Source organism: Silurus meridionalis, chromosome 12, assembly GCF_014805685.1.
Source record: "Silurus meridionalis isolate SWU-2019-XX chromosome 12, ASM1480568v1, whole genome shotgun sequence".
NCBI lineage: Eukaryota > Metazoa > Chordata > Actinopteri > Siluriformes > Siluridae > Silurus > Silurus meridionalis.
This window is the reverse complement of record NC_060895.1, coordinates 26,281,166-26,296,017: the sequence shown is the minus strand read 5'-3', so window position 1 is coordinate 26,296,017 and position 14,852 is coordinate 26,281,166. Positions and strand designations below refer to the sequence as shown.

The 14,852-nt window shown below is 41.0% G+C and overlaps 1 protein-coding gene across 3 annotated transcripts in view; it reads right to left on the bottom strand.

Annotated features, from left to right (window-relative positions):
- The window catches only part of LOC124394128 (paramyosin-like), a 23,984-nt gene extending 10,296 nt beyond the window's left edge, over positions 1-13,688 (bottom strand). The window contains exons 1-19 of one of the 3 annotated variants that reach the window (XM_046862216.1): positions 13,383-13,688; positions 12,565-12,629; positions 12,097-12,336; positions 10,442-10,612; positions 10,236-10,328; positions 9,820-9,969; positions 8,964-9,134; positions 8,765-8,857; positions 8,410-8,580; positions 8,127-8,219; positions 7,253-7,423; positions 7,053-7,145; positions 6,116-6,286; positions 5,501-5,572; positions 3,925-4,029; positions 3,738-3,830; positions 3,308-3,469; positions 3,071-3,166; positions 2,848-2,940 (exon numbers count right to left, since the gene is read on the bottom strand). In XM_046862216.1, coding sequence (XP_046718172.1) covers positions 2,848-2,940; positions 3,071-3,166; positions 3,308-3,469; positions 3,738-3,830; positions 3,925-4,029; positions 5,501-5,572; positions 6,116-6,286; positions 7,053-7,145; positions 7,253-7,423; positions 8,127-8,219; positions 8,410-8,580; positions 8,765-8,857; positions 8,964-9,134; positions 9,820-9,969; positions 10,236-10,328; positions 10,442-10,612; positions 12,097-12,336; positions 12,565-12,629; positions 13,383-13,530 — 2,451 coding nt within the window. In that variant the 5' untranslated portion in view covers positions 13,531-13,688. Of the gene's footprint in view, positions 1-2,847; positions 2,941-3,070; positions 3,167-3,307; positions 3,470-3,737; positions 3,831-3,924; positions 4,030-5,500; positions 5,573-6,115; positions 6,287-7,052; positions 7,146-7,252; positions 7,424-8,126; positions 8,220-8,409; positions 8,581-8,764; positions 8,858-8,963; positions 9,135-9,819; positions 9,970-10,235; positions 10,329-10,441; positions 10,613-12,096; positions 12,337-12,564; positions 12,630-12,826; positions 12,939-13,382 lie in introns of those variants that run through there. The other 2 variants (XM_046862217.1, XM_046862219.1) reach the window with 2 other exon arrangements.
- Positions 13,689-14,852: the final 1,164 nt, after the last annotated feature.

Here is a 14,852-nt window from a genome sequence, read left to right as displayed (position 1 = left end):
GGTGAACACGTATTTTAAGAAGAAGGAGGATCATAGGGTGGCGTATAAGAGTGGAGGAAGGTGCACACAGGTGGACTATGTGCTATGCAGGAGATGCAACCTGAAGGAGATTGGAGACTGTAAGGTGTTGGCGGGGACAGTGTAGCTAGACAGCATCGGATGGTGGTCTGTAGGATGGTTTTGGAGGCGAAGAAGAAGAGGAGGAATGTAAGGATTGAAAGAAGAATAAGATGGTGGAAACTGAAGGAGGAAGAGTGTAGTGTGAGGTTCAGGAAGAGGTCAGACAGGGGCTCGGTGGTGGTGAAGAGGTGCGGATGATTGGGGAACTACTGCAGGAGTGATGAGGGAGGCAGCTAGAAAAGTACTTGGTGTGACATCTGGAAATAGAAAGCAAGACAAGGAGACGTGGTGGTGGAATGAGGAAGTGCAGGAGAGCATTAGGGAAAGAGGTTGGCAAAACAGAAGTGGGATCGACAGAGTGATGAGAAAAGTAGGCAGGAGTACAAGGAGATGCGGCAGCAGGTAAAAGGGATGTGGCGAAAGCCAAGGAAAAGGCATATGAGGAGCTGTATAAGAGGTTGGACACTAAGGAAGGAGAAAAGGATTTATACCGATTGGCCAGGCAGAGGGACCGAGCTGGGAAGGATGTACTGCAAGTTAGAGCAATAAAGGATGGAGAGGAAATGTGTTGACTAGTGAGGAGAGTGTGTTGAGAAGGTGGAGGGAGTATTTTGAGCAGCTGATGAATGAGGAAAATCACAGAGAGAAGGTTGGATGATGGAGTTGGTGAAGCAGGATGTAGATAGGATTAGTAAGGAGGAAGTGAGAGCAGCGATTAAGAGGATGAAGAATGGAAAGTCGGTTGGACCAGATGACATACCGGTAGGCGTGGAGATGTTTAGGAGAGATGGCAGTGGAGTTTTTAACCAGATTGTTTAACAGGATTCTGGAAGGGAGAGGATGCCTGAGGAATGGAGAAGGTGTGCTGGTACCGATCTTTAAGCATAAGGAGATGTGCAGACCTGCAGTAACTACAGGGGAATTAAGTTGATCAGTCACACCATGAAGTTATGGGAAAGAGTAGTGGAAGCCAGGCTGAGAGAAGAGGTGACCATCTGTGAGCAACAGTATGGTTTCATGCCGAGGAAGAGCACCACAGATGCCTTATTTGCTTTGAGGATGTTGATGGAGAAGTATAGAGAAGGACAGAAGGAATTGCATTGTGTATTTGTGGATTTAGAAAGCGTCGACAGAGTGCCAAGAGAGGAGTTGTGGTATTGTATGAGGAAGTCAGGTGTGTCAGAGAAGTATGTGAGGGTGGTGCAGGACATGTATGAGGACAGTGTGACGGCAGTGAAGTGTGCAGTAGGTACGACAGACTGGTTCAGAGTGAAGGTTGACTGCATCAAGGATCGGCCCTGAGCCCTTTCCTGTTTGCAGTGGTGATGGACAGGTTGACGGACGAGGTCAGACAGGAGTCTCCTGACTATGATGTTTGCAGATGATATTGTGATTTGTGGTGAGAGTAGAGAGCAGGTTGAGAAGAGCCTGGAGAGGTGGAGATATGCGCTGGAGAGAAGGGGAATGAAAGTCAGTAGGAGTAAGACAGAGTACATGTGTGTGAATGAGAGGGAGGGCAGTGGAGTGATGCGGTTGCAGGGAGAAGAGGTGGAGAAGGTGGAGGAGTTCAGGTACCTGGGGTCAACAGTGCAAAGTAATGGAGAGTGTGTTAGAGAAGTAAAGAAAAGAGTGCAGGCAGGGTGGAGTGGGTGGAGAAGAGTGACAGGAGTGATTTGTGATAGAAGAGTATCTGCAAGAATGAAAGGGAAAGTTTATAGGACTGTGGTGAGACCTGAGATGTTGTATGGATTAGAGACAGTGGCATTGAGTAAAAGGCAGGAGGCAGAGCTGGAGGTAGCAGAGCTGAAGATGTTAAGGTTTTCGTTGGGAGTGACGAGGATGGACAAGATTAGAAATGAGTTTATTAGAGGGACAGAGCATGTAGGACGTTTTGGAGACAAGGTAAGGGAGGTGAGATTGAGATGGTTTGGACATGTGCAGAGAAGGGACATGAATTATATTGGTAGAAGAATGTTGAAGATGGAGCCACCAGGAAGGAGGAAAAGAGGAAGGCCAAGGAGGAGGTTTATGGATGTGGTGAGGGAAGACATGCAGGTAGTTGGTGTGAAAGAGGCTGATGTAGAGAACAGTGGGGTATGGAGACGGATGATCTGCTGTGGCGACCCCTAATGGGAGCAGCCGAAAGAAGAAGAAGAAGAGATATATATATATATATATATATATACACACACACACACACACACACACACACACTGTATATATACACACACACACACACACACACACACACACTGTATACACACACATACTGTACATACACAAACATACTGTATACACACACACGTATATATATTACACACTGTATATACACACACACACACACACACACACTGTATATACACACACACTGTATATACACACACATACTGTACACACACACACACACACACACACACACTGTATACACACTCATACTGTATACACACACTGTATACACACACTGTATACACACACACTGTATACACACACACTGTATACACACACACACACACTGTATACACGCACACACACTGTATATACACACACACACTGTATATACACACACTGTATATACACACACACACTGTATATACACACACACTGTATATACACACACACTGTATAACACACACACTGTATAACACACACACACTGTATATACACACACACACACACACACACACACACACACACACAGTCCACAGTAGCATGCTTTAAAAGATGTACCTGCAGTAGCTCCTCGTTGTGCAATATAGTCTTGATCAGTTCTTTATGCTGGGCTTGGAGAACATAGTGAGCATCCTGCATGCTCTCAAACTCCTGAAACACGCGCATGGAGGAAAAAAGTGTTAAACTCAAGTGATGAATGTGACTGACACACACACACACACACACACACACACACACACACACACACAGTTGAAATATCAGTCAGGGTTGTAATGCTTACATTTATTAGTGCCTCCTTATTGTGGATGGAAGTCTTCATCATCTCATTGTGCTCAAACTGGAGCTTATGGTGATCCACTTGCTTTTTTCTAAAATCCTGAAACACAGTCACGGAGCACAACAGGTCACATGATGTTCATATCTACAATGGTTCACTTCCACTAATCATACAGGACATGAAGATCTCAGATTATTTCTAAAGGAACTGTTGGCCGGAAGTGTATTTTTTTCCTCTTACCTCTAGTAGCATGAAACATTCCTTGTTATTCCTAATGTACATGTTCTCATAATCCTCCACTGTGCCTTGTAATATTTCCACCTGCTCAGACAGGTTGACATTCTTATTCACCAGCTGAGCAATGACCTCCTGGTTCTTCTCCTCACATTTATCCTCATAGACCTGAGAGTTCAACAATGGATGCATGCTGGCTTTATGAACTTCTACACACATTCAGATACTTTTACACTTATACACACACACACACACACACACACACACACACACACAAAATACAGGTCTGCCACATGCCCTGAGCCCTTCAGGTCTCCTAATAAAAATCTATTCTTGATGATTATAAATATGAAAGTAAGATCAGTGTAAAATCTGTGCAGACCTCAAACATTATTCACATAGCTGGTGTACTTTAAGGAGAAGAAATGCGTCTGACCTTTAGAAGTTCCTCGTAGTGCAACAGAGTTTTCTTCAGCTCATCGTACTCAGACTGGATAATGAAGTGAGCCTTTTGCTCCCTCTCCAGCTCCTGAAACCCAGCCACAGAGCAGAACAGATTCAACTCCAGTGATGAATGTTCACATGATGATGAATGTTCACATGATAAGTGTTGTAACACTTACCAGCTTCAGCTCGTCACAATCAATGTTAGAATCAGCCAACAGGTTCCCAACCTCCTCCAGTGTGTTTCTCAGCCTCTTCACCTCCTCAGATTCAGCCAAGGAGATCTGAAAATCCAACAACCCAGTCTAATGATCTGTACACACTTCTACACACACACACACATACACAAACACATATAGATACACACACACACACACACACACACACACACACACGCGCATACAGTGGTGTAAAAGTGTTTCCTGATTTCTTAGTTTTGTGCATGTTTGTCACACTTTAATGTTTCTGATCATTAAACTAATTTAAATATTAGTAAAAGAGAACACAAGTGAACACAACATGCAGTTTTTAAATGAAGCTTTTTATTATTGAGGGAAAACTAAATCCAAAACTACATGGCTCTGTGTGAAAAAGTGTTCAACTGTGGTTTATCACACCCGAGTTGAATTTCTCTCGCCACACCCAGGCCTGATTACTGCCACACCTGTTCACAATCAAGAAATCTCTAAAATAGGACCTGCCTGACAAAGTGAAGTAGACAAAAGATCCTCAAAATCTAGACGTCATGCCCAGGTCCAAAGAAATTCAGAAGAACCACATTGAGAGCCATTATTCACAAATCACAAAAAGATGGAACAGTCGAGAACCTTCCCATGGCAAAGTTCCAAGACAAAAAAAAAAAAACACTGCTGAGCAAAAAGAACATAAAGGCTTGTCTCAGTTTTGCCAGAAAACATCTTGATGATCCCCAAGACTTTTGGGAAAATACTCTGTGGACTGACGAGACAAAAGTGAACTTTTCGGAAGGTGTGGGTTCCATTACGTCTGGTGTAAAAGTAACAGCGCATTTCAGAAAAAGAAAATCATACCAACAGTGAAATATGGTGGTGGTAGTGTGATGGCTGTTCTGCTGCTTCAGGACCTGGAAGACTTGCTGTGTATAAATGTAACCATGAATTCTGCTGTTTACCAAAAAATCCTGAAGGAGAATCTCCAGCCATCTGTTCCTGACCTCAAGCTGGAGCGAACTTGGGTTCTGATCCAAAACACACCAGCAAGTCCACCTCTGAATGGCTGAAGAAAAACTGAGCTGAATCCTACTGAGATGTTGTGGCACGACCTTAAAAGTGGGTTTCTTGCTGGAAAACCCTCCAATGTGGCTGAATCACAACAAATCTGCAGAGATGAGGGACCAAAATTCCTCCACAGCACTGAAACAGACTCAGTGCAAGTTTTCACAAACGCTTGATTGCAGTTGTTGCTGCTGAAGGCGGCCCAACCAGTTATTAGGGTTAGGGGGCAAACACTTTTTTACACAGAGCCATGTAGTTTTGGATTTAGTTTTCCCTCAATAATAAAAACCTTTGTTTAAAAACTGCATGTTGTGTTCAGGTGTGTTCTCTTTTACTAATATTTAGATTAGATTCATGATCAGAAACATTGAAGTGTGAAAACGTGCACAAAACTAAGAAATCAGGAAGGGGGGCAAACACTTTCACACCACTGTATACACACACACACATACACACACACACACACACACACACACAGAGTTTAATGAGAAATAAATGTTACCTTCTGTAAATTCTTCAGATCATCGTAGTCGCTCTGGAGGATGCAGTAAGCCTCTCGCTCCTTCACCAAATCCTGAAACAGACACAGAGCAGAAGTGGTTTAAAAATGTATCTCCTTCAAACACACTTTTCATTTCAGTTCAACTAATCGTGCAGAACATGAAGATGGAAAAGTTCTCCAATAATCTCTAAAGCAGTGGTTCTCAAAGCAGGAAGCCCCCTTGTGTAGGGTGAATCCTGACACAAAACATTCTCATACTTACAATTTTATTTAAACATTTTAAATTGTACCCAAAACGAATGAATTTGCACAATGGCGGAACATCAACTCTGTTTGTGTTTATTTTTCTTTCATGTTGAATTTTTTACATCTTATAAACTACACCAGCACATCAACGGACTGAAACGTTTTTTACTCATAATAGTTTACACAAGTTTACAATCCTGACCTACAGATTAAATCATTTTTTCAAATAACTTTCTGATCTAAAATTCTAGATTCTAGAATTTCTTTGCGGCCCCCGTAGCGCCACCTGGTGGCCCCCCAGAGGACTGCGACTCCCAGTTTGAGAAGCACTGCTCTAAAGGAACTGCTGAATGGAAATGTTTCATGTACCTCTGTTAGATCAGCAAAATCCCTGTTACTCTCAAACAGCAGTTTCCCCATGTCCTCCAGTGAGTCTTGCATCCTTAGCACCTCATTACTCAGGTCAACCTTCACACTCTCCAGATGAGCAATAATCTCCTCAGCAGCCTTCTGTTTCTCCACAGCTTCATCCACAGAGGCCTGAACATTCAACAACTGAGGATTATCAGCTTTAAGAAAATAGATTCAAATGTTTTGTGGGAAGCGACAAAACCTTCCCAAAATGTGAACCCACACACAGACACACACACACATTTATATTAGGGGTGTAATGGTACACGTATTCATATACACATGCACCGAATGCAATCCCTTTTTACATGCGGAACAGAGTTTTAATCCAAGTGGTGGACCGCAAGTGTGTTTAGTGCACGCATGAAAACGCTGAAGAATCCATAGCGCTAGCATTAGCCGCTAACCAGGAAGTGGATTCTTGCGTTTTATGTTCAGCTTCAAGAATTTCACACAAAGGAAGAAAAATCCTGACAATTCCACATGTCGAGGGAGTGAGTGAGTGAATGAAGGAAGGAGGGAAGACATTTAAATTCTGCTGAAATCAGCAGAACAGTTAAGTAGATCAGATCTTTAGAAAATTAAATATTAAATATAAAACACACTTACATACACATCTGTATTACACAAATGGGGTCTAACAAATTTAAACTATTTAATTAAATTTTTCCATGTATTTAATTTTATATTATAAAAATTATATTATATTATAATTTATTAAAATTAGACATTTTATTTAAAATTGTTTTAAAACTTTCCAAATGTTGATTTTCACAAATGTTATTAATAATAATAATAATAATAATAATAATAATAATAATAATAATCATCATCATCATCATCATCATAATACACCCCTAATATAATATATGTATAAAAATATACAAAAGCTGACCTTCAGAAACTCCTCCTTATGCAGCACATTTGTCTTGAACTCATCGTACTCAACCTGAAGCATGGTGTGAGCCTCTCGCGCACTTTCGAAATCCTAAAATACAGCCATGGAGAAGAAGAGGTTAAAACTCCAGTGATGGAAAGACCCAGTGGAACTTTCTTTAGGTTACAAACTAAACCACTTGAAACTTCAGGACTTACCTCAGTCAGCTTCTTATAATCTCTGTTAGTCTCACACAGCAGGTTCCCCATCTCCTGCACTGATTCCCAAAGGGACTTCACCTCGATGCTCAGGTGGACCTTCTCACACTCCAACTCAACAATGGTCTCCGCAGCCATCTGGTGTTTTTCCTCATTAACGGCCAGAAAGACCTGAAAATACATCATTAATTTACACTCCCTAAACAACTTAACAAAGATGAGCAGGTCAAAGGTTCTCCAAAACCATGTGACACACACGTACACGTCAAATTATTGTTCTTGAAAGTGCTTCTACATATTATTTATTTATTCACGCCTGCTTTTTGAACATGTTTTTGGGAAAATAATGAAATCAAAAACACAAAAGATTTCGGTCTGTAATCATCTCCTCAGGTTCTTATGTTTAGATGTTAAAATTGGTGAAGACCAAACAATTGTTCTACACACAGACACACCCACACATACACACAAAAACCCCCGCCACACACACAGAAACCCACACATACACACCCATACACACACAAACCCCCACCACACACACAGGAACCCACACAACAGCCACATACACAACCCTCCCCCACAAAACCTACACACACCCAGAGACACACACACACACAAAACCCTCCACATACAAAACCACACACCCATACACACACACCAAACCCACACCCACATACGCACCCACACACCCAACCCCCTCCCCACACAAACACAAACACACACACACAACCCCCACCACTAACCCTAACCCATAACCCCCCACACACACACACACACACACACACACACACACACACAACCCCCACACACATACACAACACCCACATACCCCCCACACACACACACACTTGCCACTGTTAATAATAAAAAATACCTGCTGTGACGCTTCTTTCTCCATTAAAGTCTCCTTCATCTCATTGATCATCTTTGTTCGTCTGCTGTAGAGGTCCTGCTCACCCTCAAACTCCTAAAACACAGCCATGGAGTAGACAAGGTTAAAACCCTAGTGAGGAACAGAGTCACATCTACAATGGATCACTTCCATTTGCTCAGAACCTGTCAACATTTTATCCTGGATGAGGCAACCAAACACCAAGATAAGAAGATCTCATATCATTTCTGAAGGAGCTGCTGAATGTGGACTTTATTCTATTTACCTTCTTTATCTCACCACACTGTCTGTTAATCTCACACCGCAGGTTCCCCATCTCCTGCACGGTGTCTCGTAGTGTCTTCACCTCATTACTCAGACTGTTCTTCTCCTTCTCCAGCTGAGAAATGAACTCCTCAGCCTTCTTAAGTTTCTCCTCAGCTTCATCCAGAGAGACCTGAATGTTCAACAACTAATGGCTCTTCACTTTATGTACCTCTATACAAATTCAAATACTTCAAAATTCCTCACTCATGACAATGGTTTAGTAAGCAAAAAAAAAAAACAAAACACACACACACACACACACACACACACACACACACACACACAGTCATGGTTTCATGAGAAGAAAATCTGACCTTCTGTAGCTCCTCATTACTAGTCATAGTCATCTTCAGCTGATCATACTCGAACTGGAGGTTACTGTGAGCCTCTTTCTGATTCTCCAGCTCCTGAAACAGAGGTCACTTCCATCTAGCTCTAATAATCATGCAGGACATGAAGATGGAAAGTTCTCTGATGATTTCTAAAAAACATCTAAATGGTTTTATCAGTTACCTCTTGTAGCTTGTCCCAATCTCCATTAGTCCCACACAGCTGGTTTCTCATCTCCTGCCCAGTGTCTCGTAGTGTCTTCAGTGAATCAGTCAGGTTGAACTTCTTACTCTCCAGCTGAGCGATGGTCTCCTCAGCCTTCTTTACCTTCTCCTCAAACTGAGCATCAGAGATCTGATGGTTTAACAACGGAGGATTATTGGATTTATTCACTTCTACAGACATTCAGATATTTAACACTTAAGATAATAACTTATAATATTGTGGAGAAAAAATAAAGACCCCCAAACAGCAGAGCTGGACGAAGAACATAAAGCATGTAGTAAAAATAGAAATCCAGCAGGTAAAATATGACTGCAGTAAAAGTACAAAAGTTTTTGCCTTCAAATGAACTTCAGTCTCCAAAGTAGTGATTTATTATAACTCTAATGTTCCTGTGATCATTTTTATCACAAGATTCTTCACTTAATCACCTCAGTTTCTGTGTAAAGACTCGAATGTGACTCTCAGCACACTGATCTATTAATAGAATGATATTAAAGACTCAAACACTGATTGATTTCTATTATAATGATCATCAACACAAAACCTTCTTTAATAAAACGTGTAAATGAGGTCACGTGTGTGGTGGTGAGTTCGAGTCTGGAGTTTCTTCATCATTTATTCCTCTCTAAATGTTCTGCTTGATGTTGAACTGATGCTGAACTGTATGTTGGTGATCAGTAGATGCACCGAGCGCCGATCAGAACATGTAAATGTAGTCGAGTAAAAAGTTCAATATTGACTTTAAAATGTAGTAAAGTTCCAGCAAAGATCTCCACAAATGCAAACACTTCAGCTAAATGGTTTTATCAGTTACCTCTTGTAGCTTGTCACAATCTCTATTAATCTCAAACAGCAGGTTCCCCTTCTCCTGCACGGTGTCTTGTAGTGCCTTCACTTCACTACTGAGGATGGCCTTCTCCTTCTCCAGCTGCAAAATGATCTGTTCAGCTTCATCCAGAGAGACCTGATTGTTCAACAACTAATAGCTAATAATAGCTAATAAACTATTAACTAATAATAATAACCATTACGATGATGTCACCATTAGTGAAGACTTTACGTAATTCTGAATTTATGCAAATACTTGCATAAAAATAAACAAAAATCCTCACTCATGAAAAAGGTTTAGTAAGCGAGTAAATTAACACACACACACACATACACACACACACACACACACACACACACACACACACACAGTGTCATGGTTTTGTGAGAAGAAAATCTGACCTTCTGTAGCTCCTCATTACTAGTCATAGTCATCTTCAGCTGATCATACTCGAACTGGAGGTTACTGTGAGCCTCTTTCTGATTCTCCAGCTCCTGAAACAGAGGTCACTTCCATCTAGCTCTAATAATCATGCAGGACATGAAGATGTATGGAGAGTCCTCTATGAGGATTTTTAAAAAAACTTTTAAATGGTTTTATCAGTTACCTCCTGTAGCTTGTCACAAGCTCCATTAGATTTACACAGCTGGTTTTTCATCTCCTGAACAGTGTTTTGTAGTGTCTTCACCTCATCACTCAGGCTGGTTTTCTCCTTCTCCAGATTAGAAATGACCTCCTCAGACTTATTTTCTTTCTCCATAGCTTCAGGCTGGAAGGCCTAAAAGTCCAACAACTGTTTGGTGGATTTATTTACTTCTACACACATTTAAAACCACCTCCACATTCTTAACAATATCACATATTCACTTACTGTCCACATTATTAGGAACAACTGTACATCTACACATTCATGCCAGTGCAATCAACCAATCATGTGGCAGCAGCACATCACTACTAATCACTACTCATCACTTCACAGCACTACTCATCACTACTCATCACTACTAATCACTACAAAGCATTACTCATCACTACTCATCACTACTACTATACATCAGTACTAATCACTACTAATCACTACTCATCACTACTCATCACTACTCATCACTACTAATCACTACAAAGCATTACTCATCACTACTCATCACTACTCATCACTACTACTATACATCAGTACTAATCACTACTAATCACTACTCATCACTACTCATCACTACTAATCACTACAAAGCATTACTCATCACTACTCATCACTACTCATCACTACTCATCACTCATCACTACTCATCACTACTCATCACTACTCATCACTACTCATCACTACTCATCACTACTCATCACTACAAAGCATTACTCATCACTACTCATCACTACTCATCACTACTACTATACATCAGTACTAATCAGTACTCATCACTACTCATCACTACTACTATACATCACTACTAATCACTACTCATTACTACTACTGTACATCAGTACTAATCACTACTCATCACTACTACCATACATCAGTACTAATTACTACTCATCATTACACAGCACTTTCAAAACCCCTCATTACCACCCATCACTATGCTTTCCACACATTAATTACTCATAATTACTCATCATTACTCATCACCACACATCACTACGCATCTTTAACCATCACCACACATCACTACTCATCACTCATCACTACTAATCACTACAAGCATTACTCATCACCACTCATCACCACACATCACTACGCATCACCACTCATCACCACACATCACTCGCATCACCACTCATCACTACGCATCACCACACATCACTACACATCACTATGCATCACCACACATCACTACGCATCACAACGCATTACCACTCATCACCACTCACCACTTCTCATCACTTCTTCTTCTTTCGGCTTCTCCCATTAGGGGAGGCATCCTCTCACCTTCTAAAATCTTGTTAAAAACTCCACTGCATCTCACTTAAACATCTTCATGCTTCTACCGAATTGTCATCTTCTCTTGTGGAGCATAAACACTGATGGCATTTATCATCATCCCTTCAACTTCCAGCTTCACGATCATCACCCTATCAGAAACTCTCTTCACCTCCACTACACTCTTACTGTACTCTTCCTTCAGAATCCCCCTACACCATTTCTCTTTCCATCCACACCATGATAGAACAGTTTAAACCACACATCACTAAACATCACTACTTTATGAAACTCTCTTCTGCCCCATGATTTGGAAGTAATATAAATCAGATGTGTATCTCACGTACATTGCTTTTCAATTCCCAGTCCTTGTGTAGAACAACGAGCATCTCGCCCAACTCCCTTATAAAGTCCTCCATCTTCTTTACACTGTCCTCCATTTTCTTCTTCACACTGTATGGGAGCTTCTTCTTCACAATGTCCTCCAGCCTCTTTACAACGTCCTCCAGCCTCTTCACAATGTCCTCCAGCTTCTTCACACTGTCTTCCAGCCCCAGAAACCTCTCCATCTCCTTCATCCCAGAATCCTGAAAATACACATTTATCTCCGTTTTTACCGCATTAAATGAACCTCAACTCCAAACTTTTGTCTTCATCTTTCTGCTGGAACCCAAACTTCCAAACCCTTTTTTCCTCCAGATATTTTCTTTAATTTTAAATCTTCATGAGAATAAAATATTTCTCTCCTACTTCTGCAGTACGAGACTACCGGTGAAAACTCCAGGGTTCAAGGAGCACAACTAACTGACCATCACCTGGTTCTGAGGAACCTCTGTGGGCTGGACCAGAGCTGATTCTCCATCCGGGTCACAGACAGGGCCTGAATGCACAAAAATACACATCACCATCATCATCATCATCATCATCATCATCAATTATTTCTGCTATGAGCTCCACACACATGCAGGAGTTTGGGATCTGGATGAAGCTCTACAGCAGAACAATTCCCTGAAAACACACCTTCCTGCTATTCAGGATCTACATGTGTAATGTGGGTGAAGGCTGAGATACACTGACCTTCATTCCACATTTAGAAACCTAAACTTCTGCATGGAACTGCACAGGAAGAGAGAAGCACATTTATTGAGGAGACGCTCGTGCACGATTTGTTCATTTTGAACGAGTCTTTAAAGTGACTCAGCAGAACGAGTCATTCTTTTGTCACGTGACTCACAAACACGCTGCACAATGCAATAGATCAGTTTTTTTTTTTGGTCCAAATTTTGACATTATTGTTACAAGAATTATGTCACGTGACAAAAGAACAGAAGGGGCGGGGCATGGGCGGGGCATGGGCGGGGCTTACACACCAACTCACTTTCTATGGAAGATTAAAAAGCACGTGTTCAGGTGTCAATCATTTCAGATTGTGTTTATGGTATGTTTTGGTGCGGAGTTTAAACTCCCTGTCCCCTCCCACTGTCTCCTCTGTGTCCTCCAGGTTCTCCAGCTCTACTCTCCTCCAGATCTTATCATCCTGCTGCAAGACTGAATCTACTGCTTGCATGTTTCTGAGAGAAGAGAAGTGAACGTAGCACCTGCTGCTTCCAGCAGGACTGAGAGACAGATCTACCTGCACTTGTGTTCTCCTCCGTTCTTCTCTCCTCTCCATGTCCTCCTTTACTACACCAGTAAATCGCAGCGGTGGCGGCTGCAGCTCCGGTCACGAAGAGCAGGGGGCGCAGTGGAACATCTCCAACGAGTTCTCTGAGAAAATTCATCTTCTCTCATGATCTCAGGAGGGTTAGTAGAAACACCTCACACGAAGAGAAGCAATTTTCTAAACTTCCGGCTTTTTTTCACTACTTTTATAGGAGCCGTTTAATGACGTCATAGATGCGCTCGGTCACCAGGCAACGGATCTCAGAGTGACGTAATCAGGCGTTTTTTATATTATAGAGTTTATTAAATCTTTTTATGAATTGATAGTGGATTTATTGATGTGTTTATGTGAAACTGAGACACTGCAGCTGAACTAAAGAATTAGTGTGTGAGAGATGATCAGGTGTCCACAAACTTCTGGCCTCATTATGTTCCTTCTGCTGTGTGTATCTCTCTCACACACACACACACACACACACACACACAGAGTATCAGAGTATTTGCTGTACAGAGGAGGAAGTGATAAAGTACAAATACTTCGTTACTGTACTTCAGTAGATTTTTCTGGTATCAGTTTTTTACTCCACTATTTATTTTTCAGACTTTTTACTTTTACTCATTACATTTTTACACAAATATCTGTACTTTTTACTTCTTACATTTTCAAACCCGGCTCGTTACTTTAGTTTTAATTCACTGATTTGGTGAAATATTATTTTTATTTTCACTGTGCGCCGATTTCAGCCGAACAACTGATTTCCTGTTACTGCGCGTCTTTTTCACTCCGCTGGTGTATAAAGTCCTGACCCTCACTCACCACAGATGTAGACTAGTTTATGGAGATAAGATTCAGCAGGCAGAAGGCAGTAAGAAGTTTGGGGTTAATGTGGATGAGACAGAGGGAGTCAGTGATGAGAACATGACTGAGATCAGACACATTCCTGATCATCATCATCTTTTCTCTGCTTGTGTTCTATATGTGGATCTTCAGCCTGGATACATTCATTAGGTACAACATTTTAATTAGTTTTGTATTAATATATATATATTTATATATTTGGCTGTCAAAATTCTAATTATTTTAAACTGCACTAAATTTTATTAACACGATATCAATTCAGCACATTTCTGTTTTTACCATTTTTATAAAAAATATAAATACATAAATAAATAAATATAAAAGAGGTGAAATTAAAACCTACAGCACAACAAACATTTATTCACGACGTCCCTTCTTTACTTAGATATATAATAAATAAACTTTTTCATCAGTAAACATTTGTTTTATTTCTGCACCGAGTCTCAAATCAAACCCCAAATCCACCAGGATTCACACTCTGGGTGGTGTTTTGTGGGTTTTTCCCTCATAATGGAGAAACAAACTTAAATTACTGACTTTATTGATCGTACAGATAAAAACAATTCATCATTTAAATCTGTA